General features: G+C 57.0%; 5 protein-coding genes across 6 annotated transcripts; 3 read left to right on the top strand and 2 right to left on the bottom strand.

Annotated features, from left to right (window-relative positions):
- Positions 1-454: 454 nt before the first annotated feature.
- On the top strand, positions 455-2428 carry H310_09289 (TKL protein kinase; the record flags this gene model as incomplete). Its single annotated transcript, XM_008875324.1, has 2 exons — positions 455-1468; positions 1562-2428. 2 exons carry the CDS (start codon positions 455-457, stop codon positions 2426-2428), a joined length of 1881 nt encoding a protein of 626 aa, XP_008873546.1.
- On the bottom strand, positions 1077-4144 carry H310_09288. Of its 2 annotated transcripts, XM_008875322.1 has the most exons (5): positions 3513-4144; positions 3168-3464; positions 3023-3120; positions 2864-2971; positions 1077-2816 (listed from the first exon to the last, which is right to left on the bottom strand). In XM_008875322.1, exons 1-5 carry the CDS (start codon positions 4116-4118, stop codon positions 2507-2509), a joined length of 1419 nt encoding a protein of 472 aa, XP_008873544.1. In that variant the 5' UTR covers positions 4119-4144; the 3' UTR covers positions 1077-2506. The 2 variants fall into 2 exon arrangements, with proteins under 2 accessions (XP_008873544.1, XP_008873545.1); XM_008875323.1 differs by having other exon boundaries at positions 2864-3120.
- Positions 4145-6150: 2006 nt separating this feature from the next.
- Positions 6151-8120, top strand: H310_09287 (hypothetical protein). The gene is made up of 4 exons (XM_008875321.1): positions 6151-6222; positions 6267-6743; positions 6794-7722; positions 7765-8120. Exons 2-4 carry the CDS (start codon positions 6288-6290, stop codon positions 8087-8089), a joined length of 1710 nt encoding a protein of 569 aa, XP_008873543.1. The 5' UTR covers positions 6151-6222; positions 6267-6287; the 3' UTR covers positions 8090-8120.
- H310_09286 (hypothetical protein) lies at positions 7850-12796 on the bottom strand. Its single transcript, XM_008875320.1, has 4 exons — positions 12245-12796; positions 11875-12195; positions 9222-11818; positions 7850-9166 (listed from the first exon to the last, which is right to left on the bottom strand). Exons 1-4 carry the CDS (start codon positions 12749-12751, stop codon positions 8185-8187), a joined length of 4407 nt encoding a protein of 1468 aa, XP_008873542.1. The 5' UTR covers positions 12752-12796; the 3' UTR covers positions 7850-8184.
- An 825-nt stretch (positions 12797-13621) lies between these two features.
- Positions 13622-17782, top strand: H310_09285 (hypothetical protein). Its single transcript, XM_008875319.1, has 6 exons — positions 13622-14192; positions 14249-14550; positions 14597-15291; positions 15342-16046; positions 16109-17272; positions 17323-17782. Exons 1-6 carry the CDS (start codon positions 13654-13656, stop codon positions 17569-17571), a joined length of 3654 nt encoding a protein of 1217 aa, XP_008873541.1. The 5' UTR covers positions 13622-13653; the 3' UTR covers positions 17572-17782.
- The last annotated feature ends 822 nt before the right edge of the window (positions 17783-18604 follow it).

Raw genomic sequence — 18604 nt, 5'->3', positions numbered from 1 at the left:
GTTCCCTTTCAAGGCCTCCTTCATCCGCCAAGTCCACAGCAATCGTCTATGAAGTCCTCCAGCGCCGTGCGGGCGATTCCTGGCATTCTGCAAACGCATGGACATACATACCGTGCCACGTTTAGTTTCGATTCCCCATCGATCGCTGTCGTGAGCAACTCCAAACCCTTGGCGTACATGCAAAACATCGAAGGAGAATCTCGCAGGTTGTTTTCAAGGCCAGTAAATACCGAGGGCGGCACATCGTGCGGCTCGAGCTGGTCGATCCGATAGAAGGATTGATGAAGTGAAGGCGATAAAAGCTTTCCAGCGTGTCGACCGCTGCCGAGTGTACACGTATCAGATTCCCAGTTTAACGGCAAGTTGTCCTGTTTAACGTCATGGGCGTTAAACTCCAATCCGTCCAGACGAACGCGAAATTTTTTCGGCAACACTTTTCAAGTGGATTTGCAACATGGCGACGACTTGGCGAGACAACTCCGATCTTGTCGGGCGCTTCAAAGCTCTGGACGCTGCCAGCGTGTCTGTCGCAGCACCCGTCATCCCGCCGCCATCAAACGTCGAGCAGCGCCTGCAAGAGCTGGGTCTAAGTTGGTCGCAATTGTCTTCTGCTGCCATGCACGCCGTGCTGTGGGACACTGGAGTAGTTGTGGGCTCGGTGGCATCGGTGGATACGTACTTGCAAGTGTACGTTCCATGCGGGGTGTCCATGAGCGGCATTTTTATCTCCAAGGACGAGTTTACCACATTGCAACCCACGACGGACTGTTCTGGACCTGGCGGTACCAAGTACGCGCGCCAGCAAGGCGCGATCGCATCCTTTGCATTGCTGGACCGCTTCACAAAGTGTGCTATAGCAGATGCTCAGCTGGCCAGTGCAAACACGACCAGCGCCTCGTATTCCCAGGACGCCCTCCAGACTTTAGACGTTCCATCGGTTCGACTGCTGCTTCACCGCGACGGGAGTGGGGCCACCAGGCCTGTCATTCACACATTTGTCGACCCGGTTTTGAGTTCTACCAGCGCATCCTGTCCCCTCGTTTCCCAGTCTGTTGGCTTGACGATTCCATGCGAATCCAGGCTCAACCAACCGGCCAACTCGATCAACAAGTGCTTGCCCACACCGAGCTCAGCCATGACGGCATGGCTTTCAAGTATCAAGTCTTCGTCAGCGTCAACTTCTGCATCCGACACAGCATCCGCGGATGGTCTTTCAACGCCGGCGATTGGAGTCATCGCCGGAGGGTGTGCTGCCGTCGTTGTCCTTGTGCTAGGCATGTGCTTCTACCGGCGGTGGAAGGGGTCGCAACAGCTGCATGCCCAACTCCAGTCCGGGCCATACAATCCCATGCCGCCTACCACCAACCATTCGATCTCGAACGTGCAAATCGGCGACGCCGTGCCACCGAATTGCACATCGCGCAACGCCCCCGACGCCGCACTGTCGTCGCTGCACAAGGCAACCAGTGTTCACAGACCAAGCCACCTTTCTTCGCTCGCGATGAATCCGTTCCACGAGTCGAGCCATGCCGTCGACACATTCGATCCTTCCAACGCCTAGGCCAAGCTCGATCAAATCCCGGCGCACCTGCGGCTGCCGTTCGCCTCAATCTCGCGCACGCAACTCTTGGCCACGGGCGTTCGCAGCGAGGTCTACTACGGGCGGTACAACCACAAGTTGGTGGTCGCGGTCAAAGTCATTACGCCCGACAAGGTGCATGACCAGGAAAACATCGAAGCATTCGCCGAGGAAATCCGGCTCATGGCCATGTTTCGCCACCCGAACATCGTCGCGCTTGTTGGATATGCGTGGGACACGTCGCTCGGGTCGCTCACGGCCGTGACAGAGTACCTGTCGCAAGGCAACTTGTCGCGCTTCTTGACCGAGACCCCTGGGTTGCACTGGGACCTGAAGGCGTCGTTAGCTCTCGACGTGGCGCGAGCGCTGCAGTACTTGCATGGGCTCCTGCAGCCCATGGTGATCCATCGCGATCTCAAGTCCACGAACATCCTGCTCGACTGGCCTAACGCCAAGTTGTCTGGATTTGGTGTGTCGAGACAGGCGATGGAGGACGAGACGATGACGGCGGGCGTCGGCAGCGCGTTCTACATGGCCCCGGAAGCGCTGCGCAGTGGATATTACACAGTGTCGGCGGATATGTACTCGTTCGGGTGTGTGTTGTGCGAGCTCGACACACAGCAGCCACTTTACGCGAACGTCGCTGTTCCAAACAAGCGAATCATGTACTTCATCCTGGAAGAAGGCTTGGTGCCGTCCGTGTCGGCGACCTGTCCGCCAGCGATCCGAGCGCTAGCGGAGCAATGCTTTGACCCGGACCCTTCGCTCCGCCCCACGGCCTTCGACGTTGCGCGGGACCTCGACGCGTTTGTAAACGGCAAGGGCGACAATGGTGGCGGGCTGGTGTAGGCAGTGTGTACAGCCAAAACACGCCAGCGCCGACAACCTCTCTTACCATCCACTCTTCGCCCACAACTGTTTATTACATCATGCTGACGAGTCCCGCAATGCTTCGTGCTTCTTGAGGACTGTGAGGCTAGTGGTGGCGGGGGGTGGTGCGCGCAGGGCCTGCCGCGTTGTCCCGTTGACCGCCGTGAACATCTTGGAAATAACGCTCATGATCCACTGGTTCGCTTGGGTCTTCCTGTTCGATGTGTTGGGGGACCGAGACGTCATCGCGGTGGCGTCGTCGACGCTGACCAGCTCCCCAGACTGCTCTCCGTTTGAATGATCGGTGCGAAACTTGACAAACACTTTGGCATGTGTTGTACCATCAGGATTTGGCTCAAACGACAACCTAGATCCAACACGATCAGTGCAAGGACATGGCGTCCGAGAACGAACCATCCTGCGACGCTGAGGTCGCACATTCCATTTGACTCGATCGGGTGCAGGTTGTCCTCGCTGATCGTTCGAAATGCAATGACAGCACGGTTTCCTTGCATGAATCGGCTACACAACACGCGTTGGCCATCTCGTCCAAGCTACGATGGGAAGGTCAACCTCTGGAGCATGTTGAGCGTCAGGGGCTTCCCAGGAATGATGCCATCGTCGATGATGATGCGTGTGTAAAACGTGTCGGGGTCAATTACTTCAAGGCGCTAGCACGTTCGTTGAGACGAGTCAACGATCAAAGATGTCATCGCACCGATGTCCTTCGCGCAGCAGACGGGTCTGTGTTGATGCGGGTGAACGATTCCCAGCTCGATTGGGCGACCTGCAGCGTTGGGAATGTCCACATGTGGTTGCGAACAAGATCGACGGTATTGTCACCCAAGTATATCTTCGTATCTTCTTCAATGTGATTGCCCACATACGAATGGAGGTACGTCAGTGCCACGTCAAGCTTGCGCCTCATTTGGGTCATGATCCAGTCGTAGCCGTTCGCGCGCACGTCCGGGCACCCCATCAATGTGTACATGAGGAACGGCTCGTTCTCGAGAATCTACGGACGCCCATGTGACCACACGAATACGAGTAGGCAGGCATGTACCACGTGATTGGAATGCATGCAATGGGTCGTTGTGATGCGTTTGAAGTACAGTTGAATCAAATCCCGCTGCGAATGCACCGTGCGGAGCAGAATCGCGTGCTCGTCTTCCGACTCATCGCGTTTTCGTTTCTCTGCTTTGGATTCTTCCTTGAGCTGTCGAATCGCCGCCTCGTTGCGTAGGCCTCGCTGCTGCCCTCGACGTGCACTGCTAGCTTGGAGTGCATTGAGCCTCTGTTCAAGCTCGACCACTTCCGTGCGCAAGCTGTCGTTCTCGCACTGCTTGCGTTGTCGATGGCGGATGTTGTTGAGTCGGTGTTTGTTCTGTTTTTCCTTGAGCCTCCTCAGAGCCTCCTCTTCATCTGGGGAACGCTCCTTCGGCGGCGACGGTTCTTCCGGACGTTCCACCGTCGACTTGCTGTCGTCGGTAAAGTCCATAAAGTACTGCAGGATCATGGCGTCCGCAGACTCGTCTTCGATCGAGTCGATGACGTCCACGAGGCTACTGCCCCCTGAGTTGTTGTTTCGATCGAACGCACCGCCGTCTTGCGTGGTCGCGACCGCCGCCGGCGTCCGCCGGTGCGTCGCCTTCCTCGCTCTTCCGTGCATCGTTTCCCGCAACTGCTCTTTCTCGGTATTCTGGCGGAGTCCGGATAACATCCGAATTCCACTCGAACTTCCGGATCCGGATACAGAGATCCTCCGATTGGTCCATTTGATCCTTGGCTGGAATTGGTTGGTTTTATCAATGGTGCCGACTTCACGGCTCATTTGCGTCCCGGCCCTCCAACAGGTAACTCCGTCGACGACGATGGGGGATCGTGACGTAAGTTGATCGTGGGTTGTGTGTGTATAGCTGCAAACAGACAATCAGTATGACCAATCTGACCTACACCCACCCCCGTACCTACGGCAAGGACTCGAAGCGCTGCCGCGCTTGCGCCACGACCCGTGGTGTGATCAGCAAGTACGGCTTGGACATGTGCCGCCGCTGCTTCCGTGAGCGTGCGACCCAGATTGGTTTCGTCAAGGTAAGCTTGCATATGAGGATGTGGTGCAGGAGACACAGGTCGCAGCAGGAACACCACGACGAACAAGTGGTGGATTGACGGATGATTTGCGGTGTTGTGTGTAGTACCGTTAGAGAGCTCCGTCAACACGTCGGGTGCGATTGCGCGGGAAGTCTTGGAAGGTTTCTATCCCATGCATGTCGTCCGATGCTGCAGTGTTGCGAAGGAACGTTTAGGGACACCGAACGGAGAGCAGTTTGACTTGCTTATCTCGATGTAAAACGTGGTAATTTCAGTCGCTGCTCTTTTCGTCCGCATTCTTGTCGAGGATCAACTGGATGGAATGCAGCCGCATGGGATCTTGTCGAAATCATTGCACAGCATCGCCAGCAGTCCTGGCGGTTGGTTCAGGTCCATGAAGTGATGCTTCAAGTTTGTGAAAGTATGGTGCGATCCAATGTACCCAGCAGTAGGGTCAAGTTGAGTACAGCGTCAAAGGCACTTCAGCGAGGAGTGACGCTCTACCACGCCGATGATGCCATTCAAGGAGAACTGATACGATGGCGAGAGATCATCTGCAGACGCGAATTCCTCCATGGGCGTGAGGCGTTGCGCTTGTATGTCATTTGATGTACACATAACCAACTCACGTGCACAGGGAAGGCTCGCACGCATGGAGCCTCCTACGAATCCGGGACAGCGTCGAGCCGATGCCAGCGATGACAATAGCACTTTTGCGGTCTCGTTGCACGGAGGGTGCAATCCGAATAATATCCGGACGCGGCCGATTTTCGAATCCTTGTCACGTTCTCCAAGGGCATGTTGGATTTGGACAGCGAATATGCGCTCCTGCGGGCGACGGCGGACAGAGCATGGGAGATTGAGAAGGGCTTGGGGATGAGTGCCATAGCCAGCGCACTCACTACAGACGATAGTGTGGACTGGAGAATACGAGACATCTCGCGCAGTGTCGCGACTCGAATTGCCCATGTTGCGTCGTGGATGAAAGACCCGAAGGAACGTGGCAAGCGACTGCAAGCAGCTGAAGTCAAACGTGCTCAAGCGCATACTGATGACACTCTTGTCAACGGTTCAGACGTCCTTCCTCGACGAATTGCTGACCTTGCGAAGCCAAAGTCGCAACCCACGCGACTCTCGGACGGGAGTACAGCGTCCAAATATCCCAAAGCGCAGACCACAACGAGTGTGCGACAACCAAAAAAGGTCACCTCTTGACTTCCAGCAGCATGGATACCTCATGCACTGCGCAGGCGTGGGTGAGACCAAAGCCAGCTCCTCCCGTCACCGTCGACATCCCGTGGGAAGACCATGGCTCGCTCAGCCACCTTAACGCCGATATTCCAAAGAATCAGCCTCCATTCGTACGTCCCAGTACTACACCAAAGCAATCACCCAGGATACAAAGCGAACAAGTCACCCCTCGGCCTTCGTCTCAAGCCTTGCCATCCTTGACAACACGTGATCCGTTGAACGCCCCATTGACGTCAGCACAGTCTGTGGCCCCATCTCCTGAGCCAACTTCGACTCCATCCGAGCCAATTCATCGAGCCACATCAGCTCCTGCCACAGGTCGACCAACAACTCCACATGTAGAAGAGGTGCAGCTCTGCCCAGCGTCCCCACCCGCGATTCCAACACCCGTCGTACCACCTCCGCGTTTGGTCTCTTCACTTGGCCCACAAGTATGCCCATGTACTTCGTTCGTGCGCCTTACGTTTTCTTGAAGGTCTTGTCGAGCCATCGGACGATGCCTGCTGTTGCTTTTGGCTACGGCACTGATGTGAATGCCGTGTGGAGCGGTCCGTTTCTGCGGCGCCTCTTTCACGACTTGGACAGCGACCGAGACGGGTGTCTGACCAAACTCGAGACATCCATTGCGCTCCACAGATTGAACGTCTACGTCCCTCCATCTCGCATCTCGACCTTCTTCACTCAGGCCGCCAACTTGACCGAGTCCCAACGCAGCGTCATCACCTTTCGCCAGTTCCAGGCGTTCGTCTTGGCCGCAAAGGATGCGAACTGGCAGCCCCCGACACAACCCAAACCAGTTCACGCGACAGCACTGCCGCAACAGCGGGCTCCCCTCGTGCTGGATGACGTTGGTGCTGCAGCATTTGATGTGGAGCAAGCTCTGCCCGAGGTGATCGCCGCCCGCGTTTTCGAACGCATGGACGAAACTGCGAGGTCGTCGATAGATGCGGAGGTAAGATGGCACGCAGACAAGTCGAATCGTCTCCATGGAGAGCTTTGCAGACAGTGCGCCAAATCGCGCGCGAATTATTGCAAGAGCAACTCAAGATGCAGCAAACGATCACGCCTGGCGACACCACCGGACTGGTTGGGATGGAAGCCGAGCTGACCATGGAGCCAACCCCAGTTCAAATGAATGCTGTCGAGATGGAAGTCCATGCCGCCGACCTCGTCAAGGAGTTCCTCGTAGAGCACATGCGGCAGTTCAAACCTGCTCTCGTGTCGCTACCTTGTCCCTCCATGCCGAAGGAAAGCCCCCCTGAAGTACCAGAGATCGCACCGTCCATGGACCAAGTCGTGGACACGAGAGTCGCCACGATGGAGCAAGCCACCGACACGAACGACTTGGTTGAGGCGCCGCCGCCAGCACTTCCATCCGAGGTGGTCGCAGTTGAAGTGCAGGAGAAGCACGTTGTTCGAAACGTGGCGGATTTGCCAGGCAAAACGTTGCTCGGGAAGTTGCTCCACTGCGATGCCATTGGCGAGTGCAACGTGCGAGGCCAGATGCAGCCCCCCACTTCACTCGCGTCGACACTGCGACAGATGAGAGCGGCGCGCCTTCGCAGGACTGTTCGACCTCCACCGTCTCCACGGTCCCCTCGACGGCACCATGCCAACGACCCTCCACCCCCCGCTCCTCCACTGTCTCCCGTTTCAGAATTCCCCCCACACACGTGGCAGCTTCCATCACGTCAGCATATTCTGCCAGCTCCTCCGCAGGCTTTTCTAGGTCAAGTGCTCCCTGCTGCATTGGCCGACCGCCCCAACTCGACACCGCTTGACCAGCAAGACCCAGCCGTGGCACATCCATCGGCCACCAAAATCTACTCCTGGGACGCACCGGCCATGCAGTTGGGTGTAGCTCCTCGACCCACGTCAGTCTCGAGCGTCAACAGCCGCAGTGTTGACAGCAGCGTCGCCATCGAGTCGCAGTACGTTTTTAGTCCTGACGTGATGCGCTTGACATATCGTAGGAACGACGGCGAGGACCTGCTATCGGAAGGCGAAGTTTTGCACGTCCCCGACGACGTCAGCGACGGCGAAGTCGACGGCGGTCCGGCGCACTCGACGTTTTATCATCTCCACAACGCCCACTGGCCATCGTCGACTCGTCGGGCCGTTGTAAGTGCACCACCGTCCAACTCGTCGTCCGTGGAAGACGGCCAACTCCACACGCTCTTCATGCCTGCATCGTCCATCGATGACAACGCGTCCAGCACGGGATCGATCGAGTCTGGCGAGTACGTCCACCGCGGACGGGACACTGCCCGCACGAGTGGGGCCATCGATTTCGACTGAAAATGAATTGAACATGCATAATGTGGCCGCACGCGTTGCTTCTGGGCAGTCCTGCCGGTGGGGCTTGCCTTCTTCCTACCCTGTCGTCGACGATTTTAGTACCCATACGAACGTTGATACGAGTTGGTTTGGCCTGGGACGAACGGCGCCGGCGGCTGGTTCGCGCCCGAGATCGTGTACGTTTCCGTGACAGCCAACAGAGAGTCGTTGTAGAGCCCGATGGTCGTTTCCAAGTCTTCTTGGCACTGCATAGCACGGGGAATGAGCTCGACGTTGGCAAACGGGTTGTCCAAGTTGGCGCTCATTTGAAGCCGGGGCTGCAGCTGGACGCACACCTTGAGCAACGTTTGCACCTCCTGGTTGCGTCGTAAGTCGCCTTGGGCGTTGCGAATGGCGTTCATCAGCACATGGACGGCCTCTTCCGTCTGTCCAAGCTCTTCTTCGTCCAGCGGCGTCGGCAATTCCGTGGGCAAGCGGGCTTGTTCGCGGGCTGCCAGCGCCTCCGCCCCTTCCAGGTGGATGTTGGACGGCTGCAAAGTGCTTTCGATCCCGGCCAACAGGCCCAACTGGCGCTGGAACTGCTGCACTTGGCGCGACAAGTTTAAGAAACGATCCAATTCCGGCACGGCCAACGTGCTGGGCAATCGCGCGCAGATTTCAATCACTTCGTTCATGTACCGCTCCAGCGCTTGCTTCCGCTCTTCGACGATCTCGTTCGAGTTGCCCGTGCGACCGGCAAACACCCCCGCCAAGCGATGCTTGCGCGGGAACGACGGCAGCGTCGCGAGATTGGGTGGGATTTTGTGCTTGAGATCCTTGTGCAGCTTTTCAAACACGGAAAAGCGATGCGAGATGAGCCAGTATGTTGGCGCGCTCGCTTCCTTGGCCTGCCACCCACAACGGAGCACATACACCGTATACTCGGCGAAGTTTTCGTCCTGGAGCATCTGCGTGCCATGCATGCCGCACTGGAAGAATCCGCCGTGGATCGACACACGCGTCCCGTCCATTGTAAACGATCCCGGCGGCGTGCTCAACGCCGACGTTGACATCGATCGCGTGCGCGCGCCATAGTACCTACGTCAGGCATGATTATTCACCATCATCGTCATGCAACGTGAATCGGACGTACCGATGATCGGCTGCAGAGCCATGTTCGCCCGCCGCGGCCGTGAGCATACTGCCGCATTCTGTACAGTTGTTGCCGTTGGCCGTGTTGTTGCTGACCCCACAGGCCGGGCATCGGATTTGAATGCCATAGATTTGCGTGTTGTACAATCGGTTGAGTGACTCCTGTTCTTCGGGGGTGAGCACAGGGCCAGCGGCGGGGGACCGGTCTTGCTGGGCTTCCAGCAGGAACGGAATCAATTCCTCGTACTCGGCTTGGTCGATCGCGCCGGAAAGCAACAGTTCGTTCAGTTGCTTGAGCTGCTCCTTGTTTTCTTCCGAGATGTTGTCTGGGATTTCGACGACACTCACGTTGCGACCTTGCGTCGAGTTCATGGCGTTCACGGTGGCCAAGCCGCCAAGGAGACCGGCGGAAAGCGCCGCCGCGTCCAACAATGCTTGCTCTTTGCGTTTTTGGGCTTCTTCGCGTTCGCGGATCATGCGCATTTCCAGGTCGTGCGCTTCTTGCATTGCCTTGCGTTCTGCTTGCCGCTCGTGCTCGACGGCTGCTGCCGCTTCCGTGGCGGCGAGCTCAGCTTCGCGGACCGCGAGTTCGGCCGCACGGGCCAACGCGATGGCTTCGGCTTCGGCACGCTTGGCATCTTCTTCCATCTTGCGACGTTCTTCTTCGGCGATAGCACGGAGTTCGGCCTCGCGGAGAGCCAAATCTGCTTGACGGCGCGCTTCCTCGGCGGCGCGTTGCGCAGCTTCCTGGGCACGTTTGGCTTCCTCGGCTTGACGGCGACTCTCTTCGGCGCGGGCATTGGCGGCCGCGATCATTTCGATCTTCTTCACCTTGAATGCTTGACGGCCCTTGTGGCCTCGGAACACGGCTTGAATCAGAATCGCTGATGTCTTTTGCTTGAGGAATTGATGGCGCACAGAGAACCCGCGCCACCATATCTGAATGCGGCGAACGGCGTCCTTGCGGTACTGGATGCGGCGCAGCATGCTCTTCCACTCGAGTTGAGACTGGACTTTGGCCAACGCCACACGCCAGCGACGACGAGCGAGCCACAACTTCATGCGACCGACGATGCGCGGGCCGTCCGTGTTCCAGTTCAGCTTCAAAATCGCATCGAGCAAGCTGATCTTGCCAGCCTTGAAAAACAGCTTGGAAATACCTAGCTTGAACGCGTCGTTCGGGACTTGGAACGCCCACAGGATCGCCGTGATCAGCGTCGCATCACTTTGCTGCGCAAACAAGCGCTGCGCGTCGGGGGGCATGTACTTCTTGTACGCGCCGACAAGTTCGTTGTACGCGACGCGGGTCGGGAGCCCGACCTTGAGCACTTGGGCCGTTTGCATGATGCCTTGGCATCGCAGTTGGCCAACCACGTACCGCGGATCAAAGTACCCGACCTTCATCAACGCGTTCGGCTTGATGCATCGGATAAAGTTGCATCGGGTCGCGTCCAGCGTGTCGACCAGCTCTTGCATTTGCTTTGTAAACTTGGCGGCGACGCTCTTGAGAGTCTTCTTCTTGCCCGGCGCGACCTTGCTTTCGTTCGCTTCTTCGTCAAAGAGTTCGCGGACGACAGGGAAGCTCGACGACAAAAACAGATCCGCCATGTCCTTGGGGATCGTGTCGTTGTTCTTGTCGATAAAGGCGCCGATTGTGTAGCTGACGCACCCAGCAAAGTGGCGCACAATAAACATTTCCTGCATATCCTTGGGATGGGGACGGGGAAAGAACGGGTTCTTGTCGTGCGTGCGGTGGAGGAGGGCGAGGAACTTGGCGTCCGACGGCTTTGGGTTGGCCGCTTCGTTGTCCAAGAGTTGCAAAATCCCGCTTGGTTTCGCCGCAATCAGCTCGACGCACTCGCGGTTGTCGGGCCAATCGATGCGGCCGACCGTGATGCCTTCCCGCTTGTACAACTCCATTTCGGCGATAAACACTTGATTGTTGAACGTGCGCTGGAGGACTTCGTTCGTGTAGTTGATCAAGAGCTGCTCGAAATCGTTGCGCTGGAACGACTCGAACCCAAAGATATCCAACACACCAATGTACGGCAGCGGCTGCGGGTCCTGCCCGAGCGAGATGTTCACTTGCGAGATGATCCAGTCGAAGAGGCGGCCGTAAATCGACTTGGCAATCGCGTCTCGGGCATACACGGCATTCTGCGCGTTGCGGCGGACAACAAAGAGCTCCCCGCGCGTCACGATCTCACGTTCCGTAATAACCTTGAGCATGGCCTTCGAGTCCAAACCGAGCAACGCCGCCGCCGTTGTGAGTGCATTCACAGCGGCAGGCGATTGCACGATGGCGGCCTCGCCTTCGGCCGTGTCTTCTTCGTCGAAATCGATGTTCCCCATGTGGAGCAACCCGGCGACGATGGAAAAGATTGTGTGTTGCTTGGCCGTGTCCATGCCGACGCAGCCCAACCCGTGCACCACCGCGTTGTAGTTGGCCTTGTCGTCCGTGTCTTCCGCCACGTAGCAGTTGCTCTGGTTCAGGTAGTGGTAGTCCTGCGCCTTGGTGAGCTTGAATTCGGCCTTCGACTGCACGGACCCGCCTTGCAAGAGTTGGTAAAAGATGTGAAAGTTGCGCTCGCCATCGACCTGGACGTGCACAATCAATGCGCAGGAAAGAGTTTCAACGAAGGGATGCGGCTCACCTGGTACACCAGACGCGACTTTTCCAACAGGTATGTTTCGACAAACGCGCCCGCGAGCTTGAACGCGCCGTCCGCCGTAAACTGGAGCTTCATAAACTTGCCAAAGCGAGACGAGTTGTGGTTTCGCAATGTCTTGGCATTCCCAAACGCTTCCAAGATCGGATTCTGTTCGATCAATCGGTTGTCGAGCGAGTTGGAGTTGTCGTGGCGCGCGGCGGCAAATTCGTCGACTTGCGCAGGCGTTGCCTTCTTGCCAAACACACCGCGGGTTGTCAAGTGCTTGAGGACGATCTTGGACGATTCAGTCTTCCCGGCCCCAGACTACAGAGCAATAAGATTGAACAGAAAGGACAGAGCAATCGCATTGTACCTCGCCGGAAATGACGACAGATTGATTCGTGGGCATTTCCCGGGTGGAGTTGTACACCATTTGCTGGTACGCCATTTCCGCGACAGCATAGGGATGCGGGGGACAGTTGGAGTTGTTGACGATCTCACTGATGCGCGGGTCGGCGAGGGGCCTCAGGGGATTCACTGCAATCAGTACGTTCGCCATAAAAGTGTAGGGTCGCTGTCCGTCGAGCTTGGAGCGTTCCGACAAGTTGTGCAAGACACCAGGCTCATGAATAAAGTATAGGGCCGTCATGTCATCGGTGACGCGCGGGTTTTGCGGCAACGACAGGCCGCGATCGACTTGCGCAACCTTGTTGTGCGAGTTTCGGACCGTGACTTTGAGCCCCCCAATCGCCATGACGGAGGCCAGCTCCCACACTTGATCAGCGCCAGGCACCCACACGGTGTCCCCCACCGCGATGGGCATGTTTTCCACGTTCTCCAACGTGGACTGCTGCTTGCTGATCACGCCCGGCGTCGCCATCGTTGCGGCGACTTGGCAGTCAAATTCTGCGGAAGGGGGTCCCGTAGCCGTAATAAAATTCCCCTTCGCCCGTCCAACACGAGATCCCAACGTTAATCCCGACGCACCTTTATTTTATTACAGTCGCCTTATTTATATCTTGCTATCCAGACCAACATTCGGCAGCTCCCTTGAACTTGCCACGGCGACGATTACAAGGATATGACGACGCACCTTTACCTGAAACACTCGATTACACACGTGCGTGTGAATCATCCCCACGTGGACTTGAGACAGCGTCATGTCTACTTAGCATGCGGCGACAGCACCCATCGACGTCTCTTTACGAGACAATTCCAGGTTGCCCATGCTGGACGCTGGGTGACTCAAGTACCCTAACCAGGAATGTGTGCTGAACTGCGCGTACATTGCATGAGACTGCACGACGTGCGCGATTTGCTTGTCCACGAAAGCAACGCGTGCACACGTGTGCGTGGCCTCTGGTTGCGCACCCTGCCGTTGTAACGTTACGAGCGAGCACCACAACGTTATCTAGCGATGTAATGGCACCTGCTTGGTCGTGTTTCGCGTTTAGATGGCAATATATTGAGCACGTATTTATTACGGTTAAAGTATGCTTGTCTTCCCTCCATGCCACAACTTGCGGACGTTAATGCTGTAGCTCTGCGTTTTGATTGGTGCATAAATGCCTGATTTTTAACCAATCCATGGCTGCCATCGTGTGGCGGCACCCTTGACGAAGCACGTTCCGATTGGCTTGACTCGGACCAATCAGAGATCGTTTTGGCCCGACCTGCGGCTGGCAGTCACTTTGTATGGGGCAATTTATTCGAAAATCATTCGAAAAAATATCTTGGAGTTTGTAAGGGAGCAATTTCTCCTTCCATCCCATTTTGGAAGCCATGTCGTTGCTCAAGGAAGTGAATGCGTCCGCGACGGTCGCATGGAGCCCCATCAAGCGCAGAAGCAACCTGATTGCCCTTGGATCCAAGGATGGTGTCGGTGTCGGCTTTGAGAGCTACGGTGGTGAACTGCAGCTCATGTCGATGGACTTTACCGACGTGACACCCGCCCCGATCCAACTCGGATCGATCAAGACGTCGTCGCGATTCCTGTCTCTGTCGTGGGCAGATGTTGTCCGTCACCAAAGCTCCATGGAACTCGGCGTGCTCGCTGGTGGTATGGCTGATGGGACGGTCAACATTTGGGACCCGTCCAAGATTGCCACGAACGCGCCGGCCGAAGTGGGCAAAGTGTCGCGACACAAGGGGCCTGTCAATGCTGTGCAGTTTAACCCTCACCCAGATATGTCGCACCTGTTGGCGTCCGGCGGTGGCGACGGTGAAGTGTTTGTCATGTCGTTGGACAAACTGAACGCTCCCCAAGTGTACACCCCAGGTGGCCCCAACTACACGGCGACTCCTGGCAACGAAATCACATGGTACGTCGTCAGGAGTGCGCATTCTCCTCGCCAATGCCTGATGTTGCTTGGTTCAGCTTGGCTTGGAACACACAAGTCGCGCACATTCTCGCGAGCGGATCCCAGAACGGTTCGACAGTGGTGTGGGATATGAAGTCGAAGAAACCATTCTGTGAGCTGAAGGACATGTCCCGATCTCCCGTCTCCTGTGTCGCTTGGAACCCGAACGAAGGTCTGCACATCATCACAGCGTCTTCCGACGACCAGCGCCCTGTCTTGCGTCTGTGGGATCTCCGCAGCTCAACGTCGACTCCGCTCGCCGAACTCCAAGGCCATACTGCCGGCATTCTGTCCATGTCGTGGTGTCCAAACGACGCAGGTACTCATGTCTTCGCATTTCCTCGTCACGAGCGCATTGTCTCTAGGGTTTGTTTTGTCGAGTGCCAAGGACAACCGTACGTTACTCTGGGACCTATTCACCGGTCAGCCATTCTTCGAGCTGCCTTCGAACGTCGCCGCCCAACCCGTCGGTGGCTCGTTTTTCTCGGGAGGTGGCGGGGGACAACGCCGATTTAATGTTCAGTGGTCTCCCAAGATTCCCGCAGTGGCCTCGGCTTGCACATTCGACGGCAAAGTTCAAGTGTGGGGACTCACGGGAAGCGGCACCAGTGCCGCTCGCGCCCCCAAGTGGACCACGCGTCCTGTGAGCGCGACGTTTGGGTTTGGTGGCAAACTCGTCGTCACAAACGCGCGTACCCCTGCGCAGCCTCAACAGCAGCAGTACGGCCAGCCCAAAGTGCCGCGCCCTGTCCACATCCACAAGATCACGAGTGACCCGTCCATCGTTGCCGGCGCCGACTTGCTCGAACAAGCGCTAGCTCAACGGAATTTCCAAGGCCACTGCGACAACAAAGTCGCCAACGCCAAGCGACCCGCGGACAAGGCTACGTGGAGCTTTATGAAGATTTTGTTTGATCGAGCGTCAGCGCGCACGCAGCTCCTGTTGCATTTGGGCTACGACAGCGACAAGATCAAGGCGGATGCGCGCACGTATTTGGGCAAGGATGAGCCTCTGCCCGCCGAAGTTGCCCCGCCGGTGCAGCAACCTCACCAACCTGCGGTACGGTAACACATTCCATCGACTAGATGTTCTCATGCGGACTTGGACAGGTGAGCGCCGCAGACGTGTTTGGAGCCGCGCCGCCTGCTGAAACGGCGCCGTCGCACCCGACGACGTCCGTTAAATCGACAGGAATTCCTACGGACACGAGCAAGCGCATCGACGGCCCTCACCCGCCGACATACACCGAAGCGTCAGAAAGCATCATCAAGCGACTGGTGCTCGTGGGGGACTTTGAAGCGGCCGTGGATGTGTGTTTGGCCAACTTTCAGCTGTCGGACGCTCTGCTGTTGGCTTGCCAGGGCGGCGAAGAGTTGTGGACGAGAACGCAGGAAGCGTGTTTGGCGGCCGGGAAAGGACGTCCGTTCATGAAGATTGTCAAGGCCATGATGAAGCGCGACTTGTCATCGCTCGTGAATGAGTCGCACGTAGAGCTGTGGATGGAAACCCTTGCGATTCTTACTACCTACGCCACTGGCGACGAATTTGGCGTGTTGGTCGACCAGCTCGCGGCCAAGCTAGAGTCCCACGGAGACGTCGCGTCCGCAACTCTCTGCTACATGTGCTCGTTCAACGTGGAGAAAACCGTCACCGCGTGGGTCAAGGAAGCGGCGATCGAGTCCACGTCCCGCGACCCCGTCCTCGTACTGCAAGATTTGATCGAGAAGATCTCGATTTTTGCTCAAGCGTCCGACAACCCAGACCAGGAACTGAGCCCGGAAGTGGCGAGTCAGTTTGCAGCGTATGCTTCGCTGGTACGTTGTGGTCGACTGCATCTCGTTTGCTTGGGGACGGCAGTCAACGTCGATGTTTCTAGATGGCGGGACAAGGTCGACTTGACATTGCTCAGCGCTACGCCAAGTACGCTGACGTGAGCTGCGCGATTATTCGCGACCGCGTGTACCATGCCGCCCCTAACCCCCAAGTCCGCCCCCCTCCGTCGCCATTTATCGACACAACGCCGGTAGCCACAGCGCCTCAGCAAAACAACCGAACCCAATACCAACACCAGCCTGCCACTCCCTCGTACGGCCAACCAGCTGCGGGTAGCGCTGCGCGAGGGGCGTACGGTGGAGCTGCCCCACAACCTGCTGCAGCTGCCTACGGACACACTGCTCAATATTCACAGCAGCAGTACAACAACTCGAGCTACAATCAACCTCAAGCCACAGCGTACCCAACTCCTGCTACCCCTGCTTACGGCGCCCCTGCACAAACGCAGTACCCATCTACCTACGGGAATAGCGCTCCTGTGCCGACTCCCGTTGGAGGCTATGGCGCCGCTGCGGGTGGGTATGCCACGGCTCCTGCACCTACGCCTGCGTACGGCAGTGCACCTACTCCTGCGTATGGATCTGCACCCCAAGGCACTTTCGGTGGTGCCCCCACTCCTTCTGCATATGGTGCGACCCCTGCTGCACCCACTCAAGGATATGGCGCCACCACACCTGCATACGGTGCACCACCTCCTGCTTATGGCGCACAAGCTGCACCTTATCGCGCCCCTTCAGCCGCATCCACGCCTGGCACGTTTGGCGCAACAGGTCCTCCCTCAAATCCCGGTGGGTTCCCGGTCCCCCCTCAAGGCCACGCCACCCCTGGGGTAGGATTTGGTGCCCCCCAGCAAGTGAACGCCCCACCACCCGCTGCCGCCGTACACGGTGGGTTCGCCCAACCCACAGCCCTGCCGAACCCGTCGTCCCGCATTTCCACGATTCCCGTGGACATTTCCAAGGGCAAGGCCGACGGGTTTGTCAGTAGCGTTGGCAACAAGGACCTCATTCGCAAGTACGGCAACTCGACCAACGCGATTTTGTCCCCGACCGAAACGGAAAAAGCCGCCGGCTTCCACAACCAGCCCACGACGCCTGCTCCCGCCGCCCCGCTCGGCGCCACGGACAACGTGTCGGCCGACGATATGCCGATTGTCCAGGGTTTTAACGACTTCGTGTCTCTCTTAGAAAACTCCCAGCTATCGCCGGTACAGCATTCGCGCGAGAATTGCAACTGTTGACCCGGTGGTTTGTATAGATCGAAGCGAAGCAGCTGCCCGAGATCCACAAGGCCAAGGACCTGCTCTTCACCAAGCTCAACACGGGAGAGTTGGCGCCGAACGTTGTGAAGCACCTGCACGAGATGGTCCAGTCGTTTGGTCGAAGTGACTTTCGCACGGCGGGCAACCTCCACACGCAATTGACCACGACCGACTGGGCCCAGCACAAAGACTGGTTGCGCGGCGTCAAGACACTCATCAACCTCGGCGTGAAGCGCTTTAGATAGGCCGCCTCGTGCGAACGCTGTCTAGATACATGCCTGTTCGTGTACGCTTGAGGTAGATGGGGGACCGGCTGGCGCAGAGCCCTCCCAAAGTAGAGGAGGCCTGCGCCGACCATTCCATGTCCCTCATAAATTGCCAAGGCACAAATGCCATTGGAATCTCTACTTGTCAGGTAGAGAACTAGTTTCCTTACTCATTGAGTTTAAGCCAAGATTTTTCATGAAGTCATGGTTTCGGTTCCTACCAAATAGAACCTCCCGTCAGCGAAATCACTCTAGTGTGTGTCGCTCGAATTATACGTTTGAGTTGTTTCGTCCAGGGTATCTGGTATGCATTGGATGCTCCCCAACGATGACAAATTCATGTTTTCGCATTCCTGCACAACGAAGGTGGTGCTGTGGGAAGAGAACAGAGGTCGACGCTCAGGCGACTATGTACCAACGATCGCAACGCCAACTTTTCTGAACCGATGTGGTAAAAGTTTGGGAAATTCAGTCCGTTTTTTTGCAAGCCAATCGAATTACTTTAGCGTCGAATTTGAATTTTGTAAAATCATTTTACAAAATTCAAATTCGACACAATGTACAACAAATCAATGTTTAGTTGTCGACGTCCGAAATTCACGCGACCGCGGTGTAGGGAGCAGTCACGTCGCCTCAGCCCACAGTTGTTGCACATCGTCGCCCACGCGCTGCACGCAATGCCTAGCAAGGACCCTACCAATCTACCAATGTCTTTCGACTCCGACTGGTGCTTTGCGTAGCTCGTGTGGACGACGAGCCGTTCGCTTCCCCAACTCGTCCACAAGGCAGCGCCGCTCCTTGACATGGTTTGCGTGCCCTGGGCCTGGATCGCATTCACGGCCGCGCACTCCACGGGAAACTGTCTGCGTCAACTGCGTACCATATTGCGTGGTCGCGTAATGTTGAACCTTTAAAAAGACATAATGTTCGCTCCACAATCCGATCCATGTTGGTGCGGTTGAACGATCCAAAAACGCATGTGCATCTTCCCTTCGTAGCGTCGACGTGAACT

Source organism: Aphanomyces invadans (genome assembly GCF_000520115.1).
Source record: "Aphanomyces invadans strain NJM9701 unplaced genomic scaffold supercont1.20, whole genome shotgun sequence".
NCBI classification, from domain to species: Eukaryota; Oomycota; class Saprolegniomycetes; order Saprolegniales; family Verrucalvaceae; genus Aphanomyces; species Aphanomyces invadans.
Note: the sequence above shows the minus strand (reverse complement) of the source record. Positions and strands in the feature narration are given on the sequence as shown.

Bases quoted from the DNA above. Each gene is read 5' to 3' on its own strand.
- H310_09288 (XM_008875322.1), bottom strand. From the start codon at position 4,118: ATGCACGGAAGAGCGAGGAAGGCGACGCACCGGCGGACGCCGGCGGCG. The intron at 3,465-3,512 runs GTACATGCCTGC...GGGCGTCCGTAG, and splicing joins GCATGCATTCCAATCACGTG to ATTCTCGAGAACGAGCCGTT. The intron at 3,121-3,167 runs GTGCGATGACAT...CGAACGTGCTAG, and splicing joins CTGCTGCGCGAAGGACATCG to CGCCTTGAAGTAATTGACCC.
- H310_09287 (XM_008875321.1), top strand. From the start codon at position 6,288: ATGCCTGCTGTTGCTTTTGGCTACGGCACTGATGTGAATGCCGTGTGG. The intron at 6,744-6,793 runs GTAAGATGGCAC...AGAGCTTTGCAG, and splicing joins GGTCGTCGATAGATGCGGAG to ACAGTGCGCCAAATCGCGCG. The intron at 7,723-7,764 runs GTACGTTTTTAG...GACATATCGTAG, and splicing joins AGCGTCGCCATCGAGTCGCA to GAACGACGGCGAGGACCTGC.
- H310_09286 (XM_008875320.1), bottom strand. From the start codon at position 12,751: ATGGCGACGCCGGGCGTGATCAGCAAGCAGCAGTCCACGTTGGAGAAC. The intron at 12,196-12,244 runs GTACAATGCGAT...ATTGCTCTGTAG, and splicing joins CTGTCGTCATTTCCGGCGAG to TCTGGGGCCGGGAAGACTGA. The intron at 9,167-9,221 runs GTACGTCCGATT...TGCCTGACGTAG, and splicing joins GGCTCTGCAGCCGATCATCG to GTACTATGGCGCGCGCACGC.
- H310_09285 (XM_008875319.1), top strand. From the start codon at position 13,654: ATGTCGTTGCTCAAGGAAGTGAATGCGTCCGCGACGGTCGCATGGAGC. The intron at 14,193-14,248 runs GTACGTCGTCAG...TGCTTGGTTCAG, and splicing joins CCTGGCAACGAAATCACATG to CTTGGCTTGGAACACACAAG. The intron at 17,273-17,322 runs GTACAGCATTCG...TGGTTTGTATAG, and splicing joins AAAACTCCCAGCTATCGCCG to ATCGAAGCGAAGCAGCTGCC.